Source organism: Marmota monax, unplaced genomic scaffold (genome assembly GCF_021218885.2).
Source record: "Marmota monax isolate L192 unplaced genomic scaffold, Marmota_monax_Labrador192_F-V1.1 WCK01_AAM20220418_F8-fsc00004, whole genome shotgun sequence".
Lineage (NCBI taxonomy): Eukaryota > Metazoa > Chordata > Mammalia > Rodentia > Sciuridae > Marmota > Marmota monax.
The window spans coordinates 29929657-29957090 of NW_026692881.1; the positions used below are offsets into that span (position 1 = coordinate 29929657).

The following is a 27434-nucleotide window of genomic DNA, read 5'->3' on the forward strand; positions in this document are numbered from 1 at the left end:
ACTGGCCTCCATCGCTAATTGTCTCAGATATGGCAGAAAAATTCAGTGTGAAGTTCTGCTTTTGCAATACAACTGAAGAAATTTACCATCTATAGCCATGCGGGTGGGACAGTCCACCCCACATGTGACAACACTACAGATGCTATCACCTTGCAGCAGAGTGGAGGAAACATTGTCCAGGCTTTGGGATGGATTCTTATTCTGCCTTCAAGACCTACAAGACCTAGAGTAATCTCTGAGTTTTGAGTTTCTTCCTCTAAAACAGGGCCATGATATCTACATGGTAGAGTGATTGAACTATATATGACGAAGTAAGCAAAAAGTCTGCCCAACCAGAGTGGGACTTTGAGGGGGGTGGTATTTGTTGTTGGGTTTTGTTCATTTTGTTGCATTTTCAGAGGGAGATATTATTTTAAGTGTATTACAGACTTTCCCTGGAGTAAAAAGTTCATATGTGATTAACATGTTAAAGAAACAAAAACTCTTACTTATTTTTCACAACTGTCATAAGAAACAAAAAGACCCTGTGAAATAGCTTACCAGAGAGTTCTGACCAAATTTTGCTCCTACTAATGCTCAGAGGGAAATCTGTTGCAGGGCCTGATTCTTACTATTTCATGTCAGCTCAGTGCTGACTCACCAGTATTCCCTGTGTAAACAAGTAACAAAATGAGTGGGAACAGCAAAAATCATGGCTGTTATAATTATTAATGTGTATTTTTTGATTGACTTTTTTTTACATAAAATCCCATTTGTAATCATTTTTTAAAAAGTAAATAATAGGTCTCAGAAATAATAATTAATATGACATTTAAACGATTTCAGAATGTTTCTTGCTTGCTATAAAATAATCTGAATTGAAGTAATGTGTGCCTTAGCTTATAGCAATCTATCTTCTAGTGTCTTCTCTGTCTTCTAGGTAGTTAAATAGTCAACAAGTAGTGCTAATTGCATTCGTCATGGAATTTAAGGTTAAGAGGTTCTCAGGGAAAGCTTAAATAATTTGAAGAATTAATTCAGTAACTTTTAAGAAATGATGAGATTTTTTTAAAATTAACCAGTGAGTATTTACGTAGTAGAGGTATCCAGGGATTAGGGATTTGAGGATGCTAAGCTGGGAAAAAACACATAGCCAGACCCTCTTTGGTGTTAGCTGATGAAACAATGAACAGTAAACCTCCAGGGGTGGAATTATATTGCACAGCCTTCAGGTGCTAAAGAAGCGCAGATGGAGAGAGATTCTAGTGAAGTCAGTGGTAACAGGACAGCTGGTGGAGAAGGCAGATCTTGTGCTTGGGCCTGGAGGAGTTAACACACTTTGGCTACTGGCTTAGTCAGCTTTTTCACAGTTGACTAAAAAGACCAGACAATAACAATTTTAAAGTGGAAAGGTTTATTTGGGGGCTCACAGTTTCAGAGATCTCAGTCTGTAGAAGGCCAGCTCCATCCCTCTGGGCTCTTGCAAGATGAAGCAGGACATCACAGCGGAAAAGAATGTGGAGGAAGGTGGCTCAAGATATCACACAGCAGAGAGAGAGAGAGCTGTGCTCAACAAGGACAAAAAAAATGTACCCCAAGGGCACACTCCCAGAGACCTACCTCCTATAGCCACACCCTACCTGCCTACAGTTACCACCCAGTTCATCCCTATCGAGGGATTAATTGACTGATTGGGTTAAACCTCAAAACCCAATCATTTCACCTCTAAACCATCTTGCATTGTCTCACACATGAGATTTTGGGGGATACACGTCTAAACCATAACAGCTAGTGTGCTAATCAGCTTTCTGTTACAACAACAAAATAGCTGAGGTAACTGACTTATGAGAAGGAAAGGTTTATTTTGGCTTATGGTCCCAGATATTTTAGTCCATGGCCAATGGGCCTATTGCTTTTGTGCCAGTGGCAAAGCAATAGGTCATGGAGGGAGGGTGTGGCAGAGAAATCTGCTTATTGATGACTGCAGGGAAACAAGGAGAGAGATGATGGGAAGGGGCCAGGATCCCGATATTGCCTTCAAAGAAACTTCCTCAGTGACCTTGCTTCCTTCCAGGAAGCCCCATCTCTTAAGTTCGATTACCTTTCAGTAGTGCCATAGGTAGGGACCAAGCCTTCAACACATGGGCCTTTGGGGAATATTCATGATCCAAACTATAGCAGGTAGGCAAAGGTAACACATTCCTGAAGTGTTTTAGACCTTAGTGGGCATCTGTGAATTCTCTCACGGTATCATCTGGAAGAGATAATTTGCAAACTTCAGAATTTGACTACAAATGGCTAAAATGGTTGGACCTTGCTCAGCAGTAAAACTCCGGGAAATATGACCCCACAGGAAAAAGGAACACTTCTTCTGAGGCCCACCTCCAGTTGGAATGCAGTATGCCCAGAGGTTATACATGCAGATCTTCAATAGATAAGGGGGTCAACAGATTGTGGTTATGCAAATGAGGTGTTCAAATTCTATTCAGGAGCACAAGCAAATAAGTTAGGAAGAGAACCTGAAAGTTAGCTAAATTGGAAAGCTGGCTGAAATGTGACATAGAACAAACTTGGTAAGGAATGACGGGTTCACTCCGCCCTGAGGAGGTACAGCAGAATGGAGAACGACTTCCGATAGAGCTGTGCTCATTATGATCTCAGCTCAGAGTTCTCCAGTGATAGGTGCAGAAGGCATATTGGAAACTTGCCACATGTCTAATTATTTTCTGCATTATCATGGAAAAGTGCACACACTTAAGAACATGGTGAATGTCATCCTCTTTTCTTTGGATAAAAGGATGATGAAGGTATTGGTGCTTGGTGCTCTTTATGCTATATGAAATTGCATATTTACTGGGTTGTTTTAAATTTTTTGTTTTAATTAGTTATACATGACAGTAGAATGCATTCATGCACATTGATATAACATACATAGATGGGATATGATTTTTCATTTTTCTGAGTGTACATGTTGTAGAATCATATTGGTCATGCAGTCATATATATACACATAAAGTAATAATGTCTGTTTCACTCTACTATCGTTCCTATCCCCACATTCCTTCACCTCCCCTCCCATCACTTCCCTCTACCTAATATAAGGTAACTCTCTTCTTCTCTAGTGTCCCCCCCTATTGTGAATTAGCATCTGCATATTAGAGAAAATATTTGGCCTTTGGTTCTTTGGGGATTGGCTTATTTCTTTTAGCAAGATATTCTCTGACTCCATCCATTTACCAGCGAATGCTATAATTTCCTTCTTCTTTAAATCTCAGTAGTATTCCATTGAATATATATTCCACATTTTCTTTATCTATTCATCTATTGAAGGACACCTAGGTTGTTAATTGAGCTGCTATAAATATTGATGTGGCTGTATCAATGTAGTATGCTGATTTTAAGTCCTTTGTATATAAACCAAAGGATGGGATAGCTGGGTCAAATGGTGGTTCCATTTCAGGTTTTCTGAGGAATCTCCATACTGCTTTCCATAGTGGTTGCACCAATTTGCAGTCCCACCAGCAGCATATGAGTGTAAAAAATAAGTTATAGAATACAACTTTGGGTGCTGTATTATAAAAGGCAATTTAGCTCTTCATTCTCTCTCTGGGACAACTTTCTCTGGAAAAATCTAAATACCAGGTCATGAGGACACTTACCTGTGGTGAGGTCCACCTGGTGAGGAGCAGAGGCTCCTGCCCAGAGCCATGTGAGTGAGTTTCAAAGTGGATCCTCAAGTCCCAATCAGATCTTCAGATGACAGTGGCTCTGTCAGTGCCTTTCTGTTTTGGGCACCAGTTATTGAACCCAGGATGCTTTACCACTGAGCCACATCCCCAACCCTTTTTATTTTTTATTTTGATATAGAGTCTTACTAAGTTGCTTAGGGCCTCACTAAGTTGCTGAGGCTGGCTTTGAACTCAGGATCCTCCTGCTTCAGCCTCCCGAGCTGCTGGGATTACAGGCATGCTATGTCAATATCTTAACAGCAGCCCCTTGTGAGGCCTCAAGCAGAACCACTCTGCCAAGCAGCTCCTGACTTTAGATCCACAGAAATTGAGATCAATAAATGTTTGATATTTTAAGCACATAAATTTAAGGGTGATTTGGTATGTAGCAATAGATAGCTAATACAAAGGGATGTACAGAGTAATGTGGCATCCTAAAGTAAAAGCTACACAAAGAGGTAAGAATTCCAAATTCCCCCTTTTTTTTTTTTTTTTTTGATACTAGGATTGAACCAAGGGGCACTTAATTACTGAGCTACATCCCCAGTCGTTTGTTTGTTTGTTTGTTTGTTTGTTTATTTATTTATTATTTAGAGACAGGATCTCACTAAATTGTGGAGGCTAGCCTCAAACTTGCAATTGTCCTGCCTCAGTCTTCTGAGTTGCTGGGAATATAGGCATGAGCCACTGCAGCCTGCTAAGATCTCCCTAGTTTCAGATTGACTCCCAAAAGAAAAGAAACAAACCCTGACCTACCACTGCTTCCTATTTAAGAACACATGTCAAAAGCACACACTTACAGCTGCCATTTTTACATTTTTTCAGAAGGCTTCAGGCGTTCTAGGTTCTCCTAACAGTTGGGGCCACTACAAAGGTGCTGAGCTGGCAAGGAGCCAGGACCCAGAACCCTGCCTGGCCTGTGCCAAGTGGACAGAGCCAGTGAGAGCCTGTTGACACCCAAAAGGGCAAAAACGAAGACTGCTCAAAGTTGTCTGAACCTAGAACTGCTATTTTACACTAACCTCAATGTTTCAATGGTTTCAATATATAATGAATTTTCCAGAAAAGAGAATCACTATATAAAACATTAGAAGTTTATATTCATTTTTTTTAGAATCTTTCTAGAGTTTTTCAAAGCCCATCAGGGACAACATTATATTAAGTTACTTATATATGGTGGAAAAGACAGTGGTATCATCTGCATTTCTACCTGAAGAATCCATGGTGATTCTACAAATGAAGAAAGCATTAGATTACTTCTAATATAGCCATATGTAAGCACTGCCTAATGAAATGTACATTCATTTATTTTAAACTGCTTTCCACTTATTTCTCCTGTATATTGCAGTTTGAGCACTGTTTGCTTTAATGAAGATTGTTTATGTAGACATGGTACATGTTCTGTGACTTTTCAGAGACTAAGAAGCACTATAAAACCCTTGAAAGAAGGGTATTAAGTCTCGCATTGAGACCCATTGCTCAGGCTGCTTGCAGCTGTGTTGAGAGGCAGAGTGGCAGAGTGTGTGGCAGACCTGGGTTCAAATCCTGGGTTACCAGCCTTTTATTTTCTCATCTTTCAGACAAGCAAGTACTTCATGGTTTTGTTCAAGACAGTGCTGGGCCCATGGTCCGGCATGATAACAACACGTGCTGTGTGTGCTGTGATCTGCTGTGTAATTGGTGTGCTTATGCCTTGTCATGAGTAAATCAGTGAGTTTATTCCTCTCAGGTGTGCTGGGTGAGATGCCAGCTTGATTCTGAAACCTAACAATAGTCATGCTTAAAAATAACAATAGAGAAACCCGGTGAGAGATAAGGGAGCAGAGAGAGAGGGAGGGAGGCACACAGCACCCAGTGACCTACATCCTCCAAGGAGGTCCTATCTCTCAGTAGTCCAGTCGGCCAAAGGATGAACCCACTGAGGAGGTCAGAGTCCTCATGTCCATCACTTCCCCAAACCTCCACCTCTGGACAGGAGACTTGGGAGGACAATCCAGATCCAAACTGTAACAAAGTGATTACCGGTGCCACAGGCACGTGGAGTCTAAGAGGCACAGGAACTATCTAGAGCTAGATGAGAGGCGTTTGCCAGAGAGCCACAGAGGAGCTCTGACAAGGGAAAGGGCAGCCCCCAAAGAGCCTAGAATAGACATAGCTGAACTTTAAAGTGACCTTGCATGGTTAGCCAAATCCGATTCATTTCCACCATGCTTTTAAAAACAATCATATTCACGGAATTCATGAAAACATTGATAAAACAGGGAGCTCCTCTAGTCAGTCCACATAAAACAGTCATATAAACCCAATATTGTATAGATATTAGTACTAAAATTGAAAAAAAAAGTTTCAAGAGAAAAATGAAGATGTGAAGAAGTACCAAAATATCAGTACTTATTTCTATAACTGGTGTATATATAGAAGATATTTAAATGTAAATTACCTTTGAACTAAAATGAGAAGTTAGGAATAGCATAATCACAGAAATGGTTATTAAAACCATCTGAAATTTCCTGTGTTCCACAGTATCAAATAATGATACGAAAATCTAAGTGGCTCACAGATGATGGTGTAAGAGAGATTTTAGTAGACATTTTTGTAGTTTCACAAAAGGAGGTTCTTAAAGAATAGAAGGAGGTTTAGGTAATGCCATTATTTAATCAAAATGTCAAATACCAGCCATCACACACCACCTGCTTTTTCAAGAAAAGGAAGCTAGGAACTAAAGGAGGTCTCTTAAAAAGAGATAGAAAAAGGATAAATGACCAAAAAAAGTGGAAAATAATTATAGTCTAAAGGAGATGGGTGTAGGGTATTGTTATAAAATACATTTATCTCAGAAATTTATATGTGAACTAAAGTGTACTAAAGAATAAAAAACTTTGCTTTTCATATGTCAATCTATCACTGAGCCACACCCAGCCTTTTTTTTTTTTTTAATTTTAAGACAGGGTCTCACTAAGTTGCTGAGGCTGGTCTGGAACTTGTAGTCCTCAGCCTGGAGTCGCTGGAATTACAGATGTCATCACAGCTCCCATCTTAGAAATAAGCACTTTTTAAAGGATGAGGAAAGAGGCTCAAGTTACATTGAGTTTTAACATTAAGATTCTCACATTCCTTTACAACTACCACCTCTGCATTTCTGGCTTGTATTCTATTGGAGTGTAATAATACATTCCTCCATTACCTTCTAGTGGCAGCTGTTTCCCATGCTTAGGGTTTGATTCTTAAAGACATTGTTCAGGTGCTGAGAACAAGTAGCAGGTGCCACCTAAATACTCCAGTTTCAATCCCAGAAGAAACTTCCCAGAAGAAACTTCTGGGACTAGTAAACTTCACATCATGTAGCAGTTGATTTTCTAAAGAGTTGTGTCAGAATTGTGAATCCCATCATTTTTAAATGGGTTATCCAAATTTAATAACCTTTTCATAACTCTACATTTTCCAATATTATAAAATAAAAAAGGATTAACTGAAGTTAGATAATTGAGGGTTAATCAAAAATTCCTGTTTTAAGCCTAGGTGTGAATATGCTCCTTAAACATTTGTGAGCTCCCCTGCCTTCCAGATTGCTGGCTCACCTAGAAAGACATGGTCAAGGTTAGACCAGCCTATTGAGGCTGCTGCTCACACATGACCCACGACTGAAGGTTCAGAAGGCGTTGGCCCCTTCCTTGCACCCCTCTGAACCCAGCCCCATGCTCACCAGTTTCTTAACACTAACATTTGCTTGAAGAAATTCTGCACATATTCATAGTGAGTTTGACAGTGTCTGAGTTAGGGAAAATATTTCTATTGTAATACTTACCTTTGTTAACTGGGATTTGTGTGCTTTTGTGAAAAGATGGAATGAAAGGTAGGTTTGTACACAACCATTTAGCTAAAATCCAACATTGTTAAAGTTTTCTGAAGATAAATAGCTCATCAAAATTAAGTACACTTTAAAATAAAATAATGCAATCTTTTTACATATATAAATAAACAACCAGAATAGTTTTCTTTCTCAAATGTCAGTAAGGATTATCTTTAGCAAAAACACTCCATCAATATTGACTTTTTCAAGTTGACATATGTGACGATATAAGAACAGATTTTAAAAACTAATAAGAAAATAAGAAATAAGGTAACCTCTTTCTTATAAAAAAGTAATGTGCAGAGAAAAAGACATAGAATAAGAGGAGAAGAATCTAAGCTTATTTCTACAGAAACAAAGATCTGATGGGATAAGGGAACTTAGAATTTTTAGCACAAGGAAAATATGCACAGTGAGGGGGCACATAAGTTATTCTCTTCCTCTCCTTAAGGATATCAGTGTTTCTTTATCCCACAGTGAAGGGAGAATATGAATTATTCCCAGGAATCCAACATAATGGATGAATTGCAAAATGCTTTTCCATTTTTTAAGATCATTCTGTTGTCGCAGTATTTTTTTTGTCTAAACCTTTACTTAAGGATTGAAGTGTTTCTAATGATAGTGAAGTAACTCTACTAAAGTGGTCCTACAAGTTAGTATGTTAACATCCTAATGTAACCCAGTAATTATATGTATATATATTTAAAATATTTTTATTATAATATTTACTATATAAATAATATAAATATAAAAAATATTTATTATATATATAAAATGTGGTATACATATACAGGTAATACATACAGATGTATGCTGTAGGTCAAAATTTGAAATTACATTTCATTCAAAAATGATTAATAGTGTGAACATTTGTTAAGAATATTGTGATTACTGTTTTTAGTAATTTCCTTTGTATTTGCCTAGGAATATCTAAAGAACAAATTAAAATTGAAAAATGGACAATAACATAGAAGGATCTTCCTTTGTCCTAAGAGTAGGAAGGGCCTTTCCAAGCAGTGTGTACATGTGGAATCAAAAAGATGATCTGTAGGGGTGGGGCTGTAGCTCAGTAATAGAGCACCTGCCTCACACCTGTGAGGCATTGGGTTTGATCTTCAGCACCACATAAAAATAACTAAATAAAGATACTGTGTCCATCTACAACTTAAAAAAAAAATTTTAAAAGTTGATCTATAGATTGCACTATATATAAAAGCAAGAGTTTTATTCTTCAAAAAAAGTAAAATAACAAGCAGCAAATAAAAAAATATTTGTATTATGATTTATTTCTGTTGAATGTTTTTATATCCAAATATTTTCACAGTGATACAAATATTTGACAATATTGTGTTGTCTTGTCAAAAGAATCAGGGCAAAAAGTAGGCGTTGGGAACAATTTTAGTGCTGTTTTCAGGCTATTGTTTAAAAAAAAAATCTAAGTTCTGCAGAAAGTTTTTCATGCTGTGATTCAGTGTGGTCTCCTCAGAGCTCCAACTACACTTGCAAAACGTTAGGGCCAAGTAGTGTGGGGCAAGAGGGACCAAAGTAATTTAAAAGCCAACTTAGTACTTGAATAATTCTAACTTTGGTGGTAGTTACAACAAAGAAAATGAAAATAATCCTTCTTCACTATCTGGCTCCATGGACCATTAGGAACCAAAATGTTTTTTACTTTTTTGTTATACTAGAGAATTTCTAAGTTTTCTTCTAATGATAAAATTCTCTGGTCTATGAATATCCCCATTATTATCATCACATCTCATTTTGCTTAAAGAATGTTAAATCAGTAGTCTTTTATCTATATCTATCTTTTTGAGAAAGAGTGAAGAAAATTGAATTTAGTTCCTTCATGATTAATGCATTTGTCAGATTTTTTCCCAACAAAAGAAAATTAATTTATTTAGTACATACAAGAGGAAGTGAGGGGAAAGGGAAAAATAATATAAGGGGGACAAACGAATGTCAGTAGAGGGGGCAGAGAGAGAAGAGGGGAGGGGAGGGGAGGGGAGGGGAGGGGAGGGGGGATAGTAGAGGATAGGAAAGGCAGCAGAATACAACAGACACTAGTATGGCAATATGTAAATCAATGGATGTGTAACTGATGTGATTCTGCAATCTGTATATGGGGTAAAAATGGGAGCTCATAACCCACTTGAATCAAATTGTGAAATATGATATATCAAGAACTATGTAATGTTTTGAACAGCCAACAATAAAAAATTAAAAAAAAAAAGAAAATTAATTTATTTTGTTTTTTCATGAATGTAAATTAAAGCTCTACAAACTATTGTAGTAAACTTAACGTTCTTTTTCACAAATTAAAGCTAACCAACTTAGTGTTAATGAAAGGAACTATGTTCAAACACAAATTCTAAATAACTCTGGTAAAAAGAAAATCTCATACTTCATAAGATTTTCCTTACATAAAATTCATGTAACTTCAACAGAAAGTCATTAAAATATAATTTTCTATAGCACAGCCTGTATTAATTACCTTGCATGAAAGTCTGAAGAGTTCCTTAATAAATGTCTGGTTCTGTGTGTCCCTGGAAAGGAGAATTGTGTATTGATTAGTTAATGATCTCAAATCAGGGGTCCCAGTTTCAGCTGGTGATGATCACTGTCTTTTCTTTTTCCTGGATTGAATATCCTGATCAAAATCAGAGGTAAAACAGTTTTTTTAAAAAAACAGGGAAATGTTTTGCTTCTGCTTATATTGATAATGCAGAGAATGCCAAATATAAATTTAATTTGATATTTTGCAACAACTTGTTAATTCATATGGCTTAATCCTCTCTCTCTCTCTCTCTCTCTCTCTCTCTCTGTGTGTGTGTGTGTGTGTGTAATACATCTTTATTAGTAAATGAGAATTTTAAGAATGATTTTATAAACATGCTTTGTGAACCTGATTTTCTCACACTTTTAAGATGATTTATATGTACTACACTGGGATTATAAGAAACAACAACAAAAAAATATTTCCAAGTCCATTGAATCCTTGTGTCCTTTGACTAACTATTCACAAACTCTATTTGAATACTTATTCTGAACAACATAAGAGAATAAAAACCATTATCTTCTCTTGCTTTCCGTACCACAATCACATTTATGCTTGGTTTTAACTCATTTCAGCAAAAGGAAATTTCAACTTTTTATATTGACTAAATGCAAACCGTAGTGGCTAATGTATACTCACATTTCAAATAGGAAAAATTCAGAGACACTATGTTTGATTACATTAATTTCTTATTAGGATTTAGAATTTTTATGTAATATTAAATGTTCCTTTTGTAATATTAAATTTTTCAATGTTTGCTAAATTCAGTACATTGGAGTTAATGCTCACTTAATTCTAGGACTAATCATTTCAACTTCAAAAGATAAATCTAAAGCATAAATCATTTGACACATTGAAAGTTATTTTTCATACTAAAAGTCATGAAAATTAATTAAATAATGAAATTAATGCTGACATTATCCAAAATCATCTTGGCTTATGTTCCTATGAACCAGAGAAATGTGAAGTAGGGAAGAACACACAGTCTGAGTAGATCACAGAGTCTATTTAGTGGTCACTATAGAGTGAGAAAATTAACTGGTGGAGGGGGTTGTAGGCTTTTGGTGAGGAACACGTGGAATATTTTTGCACCCACTTTTTGGTTTTATCTTGGCTGTCTGAACATCTTCTTTCAAAATGTCAGCAGTGATTAGATTATATTATGGGATAATTAATATGAACTTTTATCTGAAAGCTAATTTTGAGTAATACTAGAACAAAACATATGTCAATATGTTAATGATGGAAAGTTGAGCAGATTGCTTTTATATATTTTTAAAAAATACACTTTTTCTCTTTTCAGTTCACCTTACTTTTGAAATGCCAATTCAATATAAATGTTTGAGAAAGGTTAAATGCCCTGTGAAAGACACACCATTTGAAGTCTGGTGCTATAGTTTCTAAATCCTTCTGTAGAATGTGGTATAGATTCTTGTGGTATGAAAACACTGGCCCTTTCAGGAAGTGTGGGAGGCCTTTCCTCTGGGCCTGGGCTCTGGGCTGTGGCTGTGGCTGATAAGCCAAGCGCAGCTCACATCCGAATGCAGTGCTCCATGCTTTTCTTGTTGTGCTATGTTCCTTGCTTCCTTGTCTTAAGCAGGCCTTTCCCCCAATTAGTTGAAGTTGCTAAACAGCCTGTCTCATCCCATGGTAATCCTAGGGATGTGCTGGACTTTTCCCTTCCCCAGAGGTTGACCCTGCCATGTTGACTCACGTGTCTAAATAAAGGCCGTGCTCAGAATTAGAATGAACAGCTCCTCTGGCGGGATCATAACCCTCCGGACATGACCTCACGTACATGCTATGAAGCGGGGAGGCCACAACTGGATTCTGATCTGCACAGTTCAAGCAGCCTCGCAGTTCAGCTACCTTCAATCCAATCATTGGGTTTGTTGGAATTGAAATCAGATTTGGAATATAATTGGTGGAGTTAATATATCCAGCTGAGCCCACGCCAGTCACACACGCAGTTCTATTCAAAGGCACAGCCACATTTCATCTCCAGCAGCTCATTCAGTATTTTGTGCAGGTGACATTACTTATCATCCCATATGCACAGTGCTGTCATCATGAGCATCAGGACCTCCTTTTTGTGCACTCTTTCCATTTCCACAGACTACTCTGGTTTTCTAGGAATATTAGGTAGCCCTTTGGTGCACGGCATATGGTCAGCATTTTTATTTCTCCATCCACTTCTCAATTAGTTCTGACAAAGAAGTAAAAGCAACTGGTTTGCTATTTCTAACTCTAGAAAATTACATCGGAATAAAATGTAATTAGTTAAATGGGTGCTAATTGCATTTGTTCTGATAATTCTGATCCAGATTTGTCAAAATGCTTTAAATATATACTTTTACAAAAAAGGACATAGTCTTAAAATTACCAGTTGAGTTTAAATAAGTTATGTCCTTTCAAGATCCCCATTTACATTGTTTTGGGGCAAGTTATAAATAACTTTATAAAAAAATTGTAATCTGTGTTTCTCTAACATGAGAAATTTTGGATTGAATCTGATGGTATTATAATTTTTAACCTGATAGTACCATACTTGTGTGATACTTCATGTTCTTATGTTTAATGCCTCTAAAATGTAATAATAAGTTTGTTTTTCTTATTGGAAAAAAAAAACTTTCTCTAATTATGGGAACTCATCGACCACTGGGCTGAAAGTCAGAGGCAGCTGGGTGGTGAACTGGCCTCTCGCCCAGACCTCAGAGCAAGACTAATTTGAAACCCTTTATAGAACATAGCTCACAGCCTACAACCCAGAAGATCTCACTCTAATCAACCATTGATCCCAAGAGGTTTCCTTTATTGACCTGAAAATATTTTTTTTTCATCTTCATGCCAGCTAAGGCACTTACAGAGAATAGGTAGATGGCATCTACCACTGAATATGCCTAATGAAGAGGGCAAAGTCTCCCTTCTCTCCCACAGATGACATTTTGGTTCTCTTCCCAGTGGCATCCTGTAATGACACATGATACTAAGAATGCCTCTCTCCCTCCATCTCTTAACCCATTCCATCACCACTCTACGAAGAACCTGTGCTTGGCAAGGTGCCCCTTCTGCAGACTCACTTGGCAAATCAGTTAGGTGGTCAGGGATTGTGGAAGCCAGGTAAGAGAATTCACTCCTGTCTGTAGATACCTAGGTGTGGATGCAGGGCAGTTGATCTCCCTGGATATGACATCAGAAAGTTCCAGTTACTCTAAAGTTGCTTCCCTCTATGATTTACCTGCCTATGGAGTTTGAAAGGTTCACACCAATGCTGACTCTGTGACACTTCTCAATTTATAGTAGCTCAAAGGCCACTTTGATTATTCCCAAAGGCAAAGTAGAGCAAAAATGATACTTTTTTTCACTCAGGGAGGTCAGCATTTATGGGACAGACTCAGATTCTCAAAATTGTTTCAGAGAATGGAGGTTTCTTTTATACCAGCTCAATCAGATTAAAGAAGGTCAGTTAAACAAACTACTTCCAAAAAGTCCCTGTTTTGAATTACTGCATTGAATGTGAACTATCAGGGTCCTGGATCTCTTAGCAAACATCAGAGAAGGGTTTCAAGGCTGTTTTGAGAAACATACTGTCCAACTATACGGCCTTTTCCTTGTGCAAAGATTTATCAAGGATCAATGTGGCTATAGACACCTCTGTTTTTGTTAAAATGCCTTTGGCCTTTAAGTTATCTGTAATAACTTTTAGGAAGGTCTAAGCAATTTAAAATAATATTAATGGAAAAACCATGATTCTCTATAGCATTTTCCCTTCCGTTTTATCTAAATGGCTAGGAGTGAGGATTTGCATAATTTTACTTAGTTTTCTTCCCCCATTTTTGCCATAATCTGTGTTTATATAGAAGCCATAAATTTGCTTTACTAATGGAATTTGTTAAAATAATATTTTGACTTTGCAGAGATAGTTGTATTTTTCTGTTTATTTTAATGTTGAAACTTTTAAAATACTGTCATGAGCTTAGAGGAGCAAGAACATCATCTTGGAAAAGACTAAAATTCATTGCTTTAGTTGATAGCTTGTCTTTTAATATTCATTGTGGTATATCTGTGCTGTGTCATATTGTAAGCCTTGTATCTGTCTCCTACACTCCCCCATATCCTCACAAAAAAGCTATAGAAAATAATGACACACTGCCACCAAAAACTGTTTAATCTTGACTTAAATTTGTAGTGTAATTTCTTGAAAATGGGTATCTAAGATAAAAACAAAACAAACTAATAAAAAGCATGTGTGTCAGCTGTAATTTTGCCCAAATCTCCCAAGAAAGATAAGACCATGAAAGGTGAACTAATTTGTGTCTTGGGGAAGTGATCCTTTTAGGAGCTGAGGGGAGCTGGCGGTGGGAATTCCAAACAAGGTTTAAAATACCACAGGCTTCTCCAAGGGCATCTGGGGAGAGCTGAGTTGCTAGGGCTTTTGACACCAAGCCAGGGTGGCAGCTGTTTTTGTATTTCGTCCATCTTGTTCAAACAGCCACAAATATTGAAACCTGTTCAGAGATGATGTGGACCAAGATCCTGAGCCAGAAGCATAATTATGTCATCTCTCTCTCTCTCTCTCTCTCTCTCTCTCTCTCTCTCTCTCTCTGTAGCCTGTCCTGTTCTTGGGAAGGGGCATTAACACATTGGGAGTACAGTGGCACCTGCAGGATCATCTTACCTCGGTCACCCTCGTGGACACAATGAACCAGTCACACTGATGCCAAGGTGTGCCACGGTGTTCCCACCCCAGTCTGACTTATCCCCACCCTGCCCACTGAAACCAAGTACTAGATGAGAGAGATGGAAGGAGTCAGACTTGTATTTCCACATACTTTAGAGTAAAGGAGACCTGAGACTTCTCTTCAGGATCCAATCCCTCAGCAGTACACAGCTCCATGGCACCTTGCTCCATTCCCATTCAAGCAGTATTGATCCAGCACCTGTCTTACTTGAGATAAATAAACATTGGGACCTAAGAGTAAATACTCCCTATTTTTTAGGTATTCCCAATCAAAAGGAATAGTCAGAGTCATAAAGATAAAAATCATGCTAAAACATAAAGAGTTAGAAAACTAAATTTATGTAAACACACACACACACACACCTGCGTATGCTCTATTAGGCTGCTCAGAAATTGCTGGAGCTAAGATCAGATCTCAGCCTCTTTGCTTTGAGACTCACAGCCAGTTTCTTGACCAGTATGGCTGACATCATAGAAACTTCACCTAAGTACAAACCATAGCTCATATTATCAGTACAGTTCTGGCTCTTGTAGAAGAATGTCCACTCCTTCCCAAATCCTTAACTAGTAAGACCGAATGCACATTTCTAGTAAGTCCCTGACTTCACCACATGACAGCACATGTGACAGGGGACAACAGCCATGTCTGGGACCTTGCTGATGGCCTGCTATAGAAGGGCAGCTGCAACTATAAGTTTGTAGACAGAAGTGACCTTAGAAGTCACCTACTTCAACTTTCTTCCAAGAGATGTCTCTCAAGGGATGCTCTGAATTTCAAATCAGGAAAAGTTTGGGAGCCACAAACTCTGCTGGCTTAGATTTGCCATGAAATTGGGAGCTATTTGCTGCAAACAGAAATAGGACCCACAGATTATAACCAGTTACTGCTGAGTCTTCCTACAGAGTCTGCAGCCAGTTTCAGTGGGGGTATCCCCACCACCCTAGTGTTCTGTCTTCTGCTCCATCAGTGACCTGCTTGGTTTTCCCTCCTCACTCTATTCTATCAAGGTGGACTCATCCACTCCAGGGCAGAGACTGCCAGATTCTATCCCCACCCCTAGCAGAGAGGTGTTGCCAGGAAGCAACATTTGCTAATGGCATTGGAAGGGTGTTGTGGACTTTTCTGACCCAATGTGGTCTAAGGAGAGATACACCATTTCTACCCTCTCATCTCCCACCAGCTACCTATGTGTCAATGCTCAAAGCAACCTGGGTCAAAGATGGCAGAAATATCATCAGTCTGCATCCTTGAATAACATATAGGCCAGAGTTGTGCCCCCTTCACACACTCTGACACCAACCAGGAACACTTTGCATTGTGCCCTAGCTTAGTGTTCTTTAAGAACAACCAACTACAACTCTATCTGCGATATGCCCTCTATACATGCTCATGGATTTTACCAGTACTGTCATCCACTCCTATCTGCATACATTGATACAAAGTCCTAAGGCAACACCTGGTTTATTGTAGACTTTCAGCTAGTGTTGACAGAATGGGTTTTTTTTTTATTATTATTGTTGTTGCTTTGATTACTATCATCATTAATTTTTGCCTTTGACCATACTGATTCCACATCTCTACTAGTTTTAGTTTTTCTTTTGGCTCAAATCCTGTAGTAGATTCTTGTGCTCAAGCTACAACTTTCCTCCCAGGACTGCAAAGTGAGCAGAGTGGGAGTCAAGGGCCCAGAGCCCTGGGTTGAGGTCCCCCCACACCCCCCACTGTGTGAGCTCCATGGATCACTCACTAGCTCTGTGCCTCCTTTTGGTCATCTGTGAAACTAGGACAAAAATAGCTTCCTGACCCACTTCAACAGAATAGTTATGAGGAAAAACCTAGATCATGGTAGAAAAGCATTTTTATTAACTGAAAAATGTACAAAAGTAAATGATTGGTTGGTCGTATTTCCAATAGCATAGACATTAAGTAATGCTTTCTCTATGGAATGTTGTCACCCTCCATTGGGTCCTTATAGCTTTCAGCCATTCCCACATTCCTTAGAGAGTGGGTAACTGACGTAAGTGCTATATGTCTTCATGGGCACATCCTCAAATTTTTATCCCAGGCATCGAAATAACTTGGCCTGGAGAACTGAACATGGTGTCACCATCCTGACAATGCTGCCTGCGTTGATATTGTCTTCAGGTCTCTGAGTCCATCTTTCTATCAGTTTCCCGTTATTTGACATTCACCCCACAATAGCCACACTGGTTTTGGAATGAGTAAATGGATGAATGCTACTCCAGGATACAGTAAAATTTTCCAGTGCTCAGTTTTTTGTTTATTGCTTTCTATTTGGCTTTACCCTCTTACATGACAATATGAGGATGGTGATATGATGAAGGGGTGGGGAAGGACAGGAACTGACATTTTGACCTCTTATGTGCCTGGCACTTATCTAAGCCTTTTACATTTAATCTTCACCATTACTTGGTCCAAAGAACACATGTGCTTGGCACCCTATACTGTAAGCTCCATGAGGGACAGAATTATTTATATCTTATCTGTCCTTAGGGACAAAAACAGTAGCCTGGCATAGTCAGCTCCTAAGAAATAGTTGTTGAATGAAGCAATTTACTCTTCAAATGACTTTGATCTTTAGGACTTTGGAGTTTTCTGGGCACTTGTAATCCACTAAGTACCTAATTTTGTATAATATTTTATAAAATGCTTTCTCATACATAACTTCATTTAATGTAAAGCAACCAATGACATTTTATCACTAGAAACACTAAAATACAATTTTCTGCCAAATGAAACTAAAGTATGGACATCATTATGTATCATAAGAGTCCAGTTTCTTCAATGAATGATAAACACTTAAATTAATTCAAATTAAGGATGACTAGGGTTTAAAAGAAAGAATTATCATATATTAGAACTGTTTTTTTTACTGAAAGAAGAAAATACTAGAATAAATTGCCCCATTCTGCTTAAAAAGAGGGAATTCTCAGTTGAGTGCCAAATTTATATACCAATGTGGAAAGGTAGCTACAAGGCTGATTCTTTGAGTTTATAAAGGAAAAGAAAAATGAAAAAAATACTTCAAACAAACCACATAAAATTTCCTAGTATGTAATTAAAATTAGAACTGATGAAATCTAAAAGAAGCTTAATTTGCTAGCAACCATGAGGATTTTCATTTCACAATGACTTGAGACAGTAATGGCCATGATCTACTTTGCATGTCCTAACCAATGGGGGAAGAGGTCCTATTCGAGAGTGTTCAGCAACATCACAGGAAATGGTAGATCAGGCGCCTGTGGGTTAGGATAGGATTACAGTCTCTACAACTTGAAGAGCATGTCTTTAAATGAAATTCTAAAATATTATGATGGGTTGAAGGCCAAGTACAACTTTATAACCAAAATATGATGGTCCTTTGTATTTAAACACTGGCATCTGCAGCCGTCATTGGTTTTAAGTAGGTTTTTAAGTAGGTTAGGGGAAGCATTTCCTAAAACTCTCAGACAAATATGACTAGTCCATTTGTCATTTTGGTGTCTTCAGCACATGAAGCATTTCAATTTTTATCCAACAATGTAACCTTTGGAGTTTTGCCTAATAATGACTTCAGTTGTGCTGGCCTTCCAACAGATAAATTGAAATGGAAATGCGTATTTTCTAATTATGCATCTAGACCTCGCTGTATATTGGCAAGGGTGGCCACACTGAATGTTAAATGAAGTCTGCACAATAGTGAGAGTCTGTGTGACATCAAAGTTTCCCAAAGTCACTTTCTTAATCATGTGAAGGATAGCCAGGACTCCGATCAGTAGTATGTGGCTATATACAATCAGAGGAAAAACATTTAAACATCCCAGCATGGTATTTCCATTTAAATCTGATTACAGTGAAATAAAACTGTAGCCATTAAAGGTTTAGAAGAACTACAAATACAAGCAGTAAAAGAAGACAGATAGTAAATGAGGTAGTAAAACATTTCAGCAGGGCAAACAGTTTATAGCGCTCATTCAGTCTTCCCGACGCAGACTGTGCAATTCACCACAGACCCCGCACCGTTCCCTGAACTCCACTTAAACCTGCAATTAACCTTTCACGCCTAATGAAGCTGTTTTCCTGGAAAATTAAAATATATAGTGGTGCCTGCTTTTGCAGAGACTTGGGAGGAGAGCATTTCAAAACCAATGACTTCTCTAAGGCTTTTGTTCAAATGTAAAATGGAAGTGCTATGTTTGTATAGAAAGCAGGAATGTTCTTTCCAAGGCAGTTTCATTTGATGTGCAGTATTTTATTACTGTACTTATTAATTGTTCTGCATAATTGTTAAAAAAAAACACACATCAGTAATTTTATGATTAGATTGTTACTGCTAGAGTATTACCATTTCACTTCCATTAGGGAAAACCAGAGTTTTACTAACAAGAACTAAATTCCTGATGTTTTTCCTTGGCGGTTTTTGTTGTAAATTTAGCAATTGAAAAAGATGTATTTACCATTTAAATATTTAGCAGTTAGTCATTTATGTTTTTTCTCTTTAGAGACTATTTGCACCTGTTCAAAGAGATAACAAGTTCTTAAATTTTAGGAGGCAAATGTTGTTTTTCTTTTAAGAGTGTGAGTAATGGTCTGATTTGGGTTTGCATTGTTCTATCTATTTACAAAATAGTTGTGGTGACTTTTGGCAACCAACCTGTGACTACTGACTTGTGCCCATTTGCTGAAGGCAATTCTGGTGGTTCCAAGAGGACCTGCCTCCTTCACAGTTCACCTGCCCTGGGTGACCTAGAGCAGCCACCTGCTTGACAAAGACCAGTTTGACACCCCCAAGAGGCCATGGAAGATGGAATAGGAAATAGAAGATGGACTTTCTTTCTTACGTGGTTTATACTTCATATTTAAATAATCTAAATGTCACAGTGTCTGGTATTTAAGAATTAAAGGTACAAAGAGGTAAAGTTTATAATAAATTTTTAAGCCCCAGCATTTTTATTGAATCTACCGGTATATTTTGATGTAAATTCTGCTAGCCTGCAGCGTCTGTGCATCATCTTGACATGGTAAATGAAATTCCTTTAGACCGCCAGTCTAAAATAATGAATTGTTCCCCCAGTTAATTGTATTGCTTTGATAACAAGGAACTATGCTAGGCCTAGAGAACACAATAAGTGGATTTCATCAGATGATTTGTGTGACGTTTTGAAAAATGATCTTCAGGAGTGACCTGATTTTAATGGAACTCTCGCCGCCTCAGCACGCGCCACTGCGCAGGATCTGGCTGGGACCAAGCGCCTCCTCCCAGGGCGCAAGGCGCTCGGGGTCTTGTCTGGAAGACCTCCCATCGGGAAAGCTCCTTGGGATGTCTAGCCCGGGAGAAAGAGCGCACCAGATGAAACTACTTCTAGGTTGCTTTTATTTTATCGATATGTATCTTTTTGAAAAATCCAGGAAAGACCTTAAGTTGCCCTTATCTCTTCATTGCCAGTGTGGAAATAAACCCAAGACCAACAAAATGGAAACAAGCAAAAGCTATTTATTAGGAGCTTGTTATAGAGAGGGAGTGAGCCACCATCGCTTGTGTTTTGGCAAACACTTGAGGTCAGACAGAGGCTTGGGAAAGCTTTCAGAGGAGCAGGCAAGCCCCAGGTGGGTCGAGATTGGAGCACCTGGCTCTGGGGAGCTGGAGGCAGGTTAACTGCAAGTGGAGCCTTCTGCTCATTTGGTTAGGTGTGCATTTCCCTCCCTCTAGTTGTCCTAAATTGGAAGTAGGGACAAATTAGGGAAGCTGTCAATTATTTAAAAAAGTGCAAGCCATCTGGACACCGCCCCCCCCCCGCCCCCCCCCCCCGCCCCCCCCCCCCCCCCCCCGCCAGTACCAGGGTTATTTTTTGACTTCATGGATTGTTACTAGAGATAGCAGTTTGAACTCCTGCTGGTCTGACTTATAGCAGGCTGGCTTCCTGGGATGGTCATTGTAGATAATGGGTTGGTTTTCTGAGCATGTCGCTGCTGACTGTGGTCAGAACTCTGTTGTTTTGTATAGTCTTGCCATTATCTGTATGTTCAGTCTCTTCCCCACATAGAGTTCAGTTAGGGATTTGGGGAGGTAATATTATCTTTTAAAGAGCTACTAACTTGACTTTAAATCAATTAAGAAAATTAGATTCCTTACAATAACAGAGTGTGCTGAGGGCAGTGGCAGAAATGACTTCCTCCCCCTCCCCCTGAGTTCTGCCCACACTTCGCAATTGGGGAGGACATGAACCTTGATTCTTGTAACCATGTCCTCCTGTAGGATGAAAGAGGATCTAGGAACTTCTGGATTGTTCTGGTTATTTTCTGTCTTTGTAAAGTTCATCATGTTTTAAACATGAAAATATGCAAAAATAATAACAAAAAAAAATTTATCCTCAAGTTGACATTCTAGGTAAGTACACACACAATGTGGTTAGTAAGGTTATTGTGTTGTTCATCATTAAATTACAAGATTTATAAGGAAGGATAGCTCATGATGGGTTACAAACTGATCTAGTAAAGCACTCAAGCTTAACTCTGAATGAAATTGTCATTTGACCCATCAAAAAGATAAGACCTGAGCAAGTGGGTAGGGAGTCCTCTGTGAAGGCACAGGGTGGACATTCACATACCACTGCCTTGGGGAATGGGCCGTCTCCCATCCACTTATATCCATTTATTCAGAACCTGAAAATGTGGTTGATTGTCCTGTTTTCACAGGGAAAAGATAAAAAGCTGTCAAATAAAAAATCAACATGATTTGCAATTTTATTTGTAAATTAAGAACTGAAATATGGTTTATGACTTCTGATTTTTCAGCTGAATGTGTCTCCAAGCTTCAGAATCATTAGTAAACCCAGGACATGTTGTGAGAGACACTACTTTAATTAGGCTTTGGACTTTGTATACCCTGAAATACACAGATACTGTGACAGCCTTGAATTAGCATAGAATTTCCTGTTTTGGCAACTCAAAACTGTTTACTCCTCTCTGGCTCTGTATCTTCTATAAGGAAAACAACATTTGCTGCCATATGTAAATGGAAAAGTATTTTTCAGAGCTTCTTTGGCCCAGGTCATGCAATAGTTTAATGAATAAAATGATTTCATCTTTGGATGTTGTGATCATTGAAATTAGTGTAAGTGGTCTCTGTGCCCATTAAAGGAGACATACATTATTTGTCATATTTGGCTGTCTCTGCGTAAAATGGTGCCAGGAACGAAAGAGCAGGAAATTGTAAGTTATGACAGAAGTATGCCAGGAGAGCTGGAGAAACTTAAGGTCTGTCTGGACTGAACTTTCAGTTAGCACAAACACAGTCTGTGATTTTTTAAAAAATTAATGCCCTTCACCTCCATTTTATAGAGCATAACTAATGTCCTTCACCTCACCATATTAATTTAAACTTGGAACCTGTGCTATCTCTCAGTATTTCAGGATAATATTTAATATCCTAGAAAAGTAAGCCACTCCACAGCAGGCCTTAAAAGGTAAATGTATACAATTATTAGGCTAGCCACCAATCATCATTAATTTTGTGAAACCTTCCCTCTGACACCATACATTTCTCCTTCTTCCCCAATACCTTCTCTTTTGTTTCCAAATGTACTTGAGTCTACCTTTTCCTTTTAAAAGAACATGTGCTCATATAATCACATGCATCATCACATCATATCACTTGGGCTTATTGCTTCTGCCAAGAAGATATGCCTGTATGTCTCTGTCCTTTGCTGAACACCTTAAACGAGGGACTTAATGTCTGCTGGCTACACTTCCTCCCACCCCGTGCCCTGCTCTACTGTCAGGCTTCCTTCCTCAGGCATGAAAATGGCACAAAGATCACTAGGGTCTTCTTTGAGGAGTCTTAACAGCCTGTCATCTGCAGGCCTTAGCCTGCTGGCCCAATGTGACACGTTTTTAAAGACTTCTTGATCTCTGCCCTCCCGACTTCCCTAACACCTGGGCTAGGCTGTATGACCTTCCTCTCTGTTGGCATTTCTTTCTATTCATAAATCTCTGGAGTTTTGTTCTTGCCAGATCCTATTTGAAGCTTACATAGAATAAATTGACCTACAGGGATAAAATAATTCAGTGACATCTTCTGTGGGGTTAGATCCAAAACAGAAGTCTTCATCTAAGAGCAACAGGTGGAGATGATGGCCGTGAGGGCTTGGGGTGGGTCAGCTCACTTGGAAGTCAAGCCTCCAAGACCTTGGAGAAAGAGAATGAGTCAGAAGTTCCTCAGTGAGCACTTCTTAGATAAGCCTAAGTAGGCTGGCCCTGTGATGTAGGATGGTGATTTGGGATATTTTGTTTTAGTCAAGAATGATGGGAATCTACAGAAACTGAAGTGGTCACTTGTAGCTATGCTAAGGCAGGGTCCACCATTGAACCATTGCTTGTGTTAGTTTAGTAAAGTCTATTGTCTCTGAGTCTCTAACTGAATGTTCCTGTAAATCAATGAGCAAACAAAGTAACAATTATTTACTATAACAACACAATGTTTTTTCAGAATTGCCTATGATAGCTGGAGACCCATTTTGGATCATATTCTGGCAATAATACCCACAGTCCTTTTCTAAGACATTTATTAACTAAACTTCAACAGGTGGTCTTTCTTCCAAGTCCATTTGTGCATAGCACAGCTCTGCCCTCGGGGTGCTTTTTTGTTAAAAACAGTTTAAAAGAATGAAATGGCAAGGCACTGAATGGGAAAAAATATTTGCAAAACTTTATCAGGTAAAAGACTGGCATCCAAAATGTACACAGAACTTTAAAACTCAACAATAAGAAAACAACCCAATTAAAAGTGGACAAAAGACATGAACAGATACCTCACGACAGAAGGTAAACAAATGGTAAATAAATACATCAAAATATGCTCAGCATCATATATCTTAGTAATTTCAGATTAAAACAACCATGACACACTGCTACACATCTATTAGAATTGCTAAAATTCAAAATGAAGACAATAGCAAATGCTGGTGAAGATGTGGAGCCGCAGGAACTCTCCTTATTGCCGAATGTAAAAAGGTACAGCCACTCTGAAAGACAATTTGGTAGTTCCTTACAAAGTTATAGGCTTCCCATGTGATCTAGCAGTAGCACACCTAGGTATTTATGAATTGAAAACTTATGCCCACATAAAAACCTGCACACAGACGTTTATAACAGCTTTATTCATAACTGCCAAAACTTGGAAGTAAGAACAATTAAGATGCCCTTCAATAGGGGAAAGGACAAATAAACCAGGGTACATCATATAACAGAGTATTATTCATTGTAAAAGAAAATGAGCTATCATTTCCCCAAAAGATATGGAAGTACCTGAAATGTGTTTACTCAGCTTTCTTTCCCTATAATAAAATACCTGAGGTAATGAAGTTATAAAGGGAAAAGGTTTATTTTGGCTCATAGTTTGGGAGGTTCTAGTCCATGATCAGGCAGACTTCAGACCTGTGGTGGATGCTGCATGCAATGGCAGGGAGCACTTCATGGAGCAACCTGCTCATCTCATGGCCAGGAACCAGGAGAAAGGGGCCAGGGTCCCACAGTTCCCTTCAATGAACTCCTCTAGTGACCTAAGGACCTCCGACTAGGCCTCACTTCCTGAAGAGTCCACTGCTTCACAGAAGCACTACGCTGGGGACTAACCCTTTAACAATGGGCCTTTGGGGACATTCAGTATTCAAACTATAGAAGGTGCATAGTTTTAAGTGAAAGAAACCAATCTGAAAGGCCACACTGTCGGATTCCAACTATGTACCACCCAGGAAAGGGAAAAACTGTCAAGACTTTAAGCAAAGATCAGTAGCTGCTGGAGGCTTTGAGGAAGAGTGTGATGACTCAGTGAAGCACTGGGGATTTTTAGGGCAGTGAAACTTTTCTGTGTGATGCTGTATTGGGGGGCACATGACAGTGGGCATTTCTCAAAACCCACAGAACTGCACAGCACAAAGGGTAAACCAAAAAGTCAACTGTGGACTTCAGTTGATAATCATGTATCAATATTGATTCAGTTTTTCTATAAACCTAAAACTGCTCCAGGTTTTTTAAAATCTTTGTATGAACTTTGTAAAACAAAAAATATCTATATTAACAGTGAAAATTCTTCATACATTCAGAGCTAATGTGTTCAGGCACAAAGACTAAGGTGTGGGAACACCACTGATCATGATGTTGGTCAAACACTGAACTTGACTGTCCAGAGTCAGTCAGCTAATGTTGTTAGATTCTTGTGGTCCAAGTGTGAAGTGCACATGACCAAGTTAAGCAATATTTTAGTAAACAGAAAACTACTTGATGGCAAATTATCAGGAAAACTTTTCATAACTAACATAAAACAAGAGTGAGCAGGACCCTGGGCCACAGGGCTTGCCATTCAGAAATGGGGAAGCAAGCATTTAAATATCCTTCTCCTTCCCTTCCAGGTCTTGCTATTGCCAGTGCCCTGATAGATATTTCACAGCAGAAGCCTTCAGATAATAAAGACAAGACTTCAGGGGTCCGAAATCGAAAACACCTCTCCACACGTCAAGGAACTTGTGTCTGAGAATGGAAACCACTCCTGTATATTCTACGCTGATTCCCTTCACAACTGGCTTCCGTTAAAGCTGTTCTTTGGCCTCAGGTTTTATGGAGGCCAATCTTTGTAGGATCCAGGGCCCAAGTGCAGTTCCCTCTAAGTGGGCAATGTCTCAAGTGGCCAAAGAATGTTCACAAGTTTTATAAAAGTAACAGTATTGGTGGTCACAGGTGATAGGGTCAGTTTTTATGACTGTTAGGATTATCATAGCTGATGTTAAATTACTCTGAAAAAAGATGTATATTGTTTCTTAATGCAGATGAAAAATATGTAATTCATATAAATCAACTGTTTATATCCCAAGACTTTAAAGAAAGACATTTTATAATGCCTGAATGATGAGAATTGTACAGTTTTTGCCTCAGAAGCAAACTTAGGTCACTTGTATATGAACAGGAAATGAACAAATCACAATGACTTTAAATGCTGTTTTATCTTGTAAATGTGAAAGCAAGTTTTTGATTTAGTAGCATGTAGGTAAGATATTTAAATATTTCACACGAGACCATATCATGTTCAAACTCAATTTGAGAACACAACAATTTTCCACCTACCTGGAATGCAGACCAGAATGAACCGTCTAGATGGGTATGTGCAACTTCACAGGAGGTTTATTAGAATTCTGAGTGTAGAGGACATTCCTGTCGTCCATGCCAACTGCCTAAGTCATTATCAGAGCTGATAGAGCATGGAAAAGCCTGTCCAGCAATCAATTTTTCCCCTCCTTCCAAAAACAGCCTCTGATACCACAATCTGAGGAGATTGAAATTTAGTGTGCAAGCTTCTGCTCCAGTATGGTAATTTTCTAATTGCTTAGAAATCATTGGATCAGACCTAAATGATCTATCTGCATTTTTATAAGAACGTGTCATTTTCTTTGGACCTTCCTCTTCTAGCTGCTAGAGTTTATTTATCATTTACAAATATTATGAAATGCATTTTGAGATGACACCCCCAAATCCTTTCTGTCAGCCATTTCACATAGCATATACAAAGAGAAGAGCATTGCTGGGCAGGCCTCAGCAGACCCCTGTTTCTAACATGAACACACCGGTGTCATGGGAGTGAGTCTCCAGTTCAAAATTAAGTCCACTGTTGGCCACGCGCAGCACATTCTTAATGATTCAAGATTCTGAATTATGGCAGAAAGAAAAATTAAAATAAAACAGATTTCATTTTGGAACATAGAATCATTTGTGTCCTAATACTGACAACAGTTCATTAAGCTCTGTAGCATTAACAGATCCAATTTGGATTTGCAGTTTTTGACTTTGGGGTGACTACAGAATATATAAGAAAAATGACAGAAATATCCAAAGCTGCTGTATGCAATATAGTTTTGTTTAACAGGAAAGTCACTCAAATCTAATTGATGTTTAGTACTGTATATGTACTCTTCATGTTCTTTGGATTTCTGGAAGGTAATGACACTTTACAGTTAATGCCTAGTTAATTGCATGCCATGGATGTACAGTAGCAGAATACCACCCTATTGTGAAATTAAATGTCTATTTCAGATGCCATTTATACATAGCTTAATTTGATGAGGATTGAATGTAATATATAACAGGAATGATCATATAATATGTAGTTGCATCTTATAAAAGATTGCTAGGTTGCATCTAACCATGACTGTCATTATTTTGATAATTAGGCACTTATGAATTATAGTATCTATTCCTTATGTTGGCATGATAATTTTGCTATTTTCCATGCATTAAAAGTAATGCAAATTCTTAGACTAATTTTAGTAATTTTATCTATAGCCTGTGGGGGTTTTAGGGGCAAGGGGCGGGCTGGTTGATTTCACTTCCCTATGATATTTTCTCTCCCAAAAAACAGTGGACTAAGTTTGTAAATGTCTCCTAAAACCAAAAAAAAAAAAAAAAAAAAAAAAAAATTATCAGCCTTTTTTTGGACCCTTTAAATGTTGATTTTTTTTCATTTAAAAATAAATTGACAAAACTGGTGATTACAAAGCTATAATCATTTTAAAATAAAGCAGTTGCCCAAT

The 27434-nt window shown here is 38.3% G+C and overlaps 1 protein-coding gene across 2 annotated transcripts in view; it reads left to right on the forward strand.

Moving 5' to 3' along the window:
- Atrnl1 (attractin like 1) overlaps positions 1–27161 on the forward strand; it is a 725103-nt gene extending 697942 nt beyond the window's left edge. For both annotated transcript variants that reach the window (XM_058581325.1, XM_046450211.2), the window contains one exon: positions 25266–27161. In XM_058581325.1, the coding sequence (XP_058437308.1) occupies positions 25266–25387 (122 nt within the window). In that variant the 3' untranslated portion in view covers positions 25388–27161. The remainder of the gene's footprint in view (positions 1–25265) is intronic.
- The last annotated feature ends 273 nt before the right edge of the window (positions 27162–27434 follow it).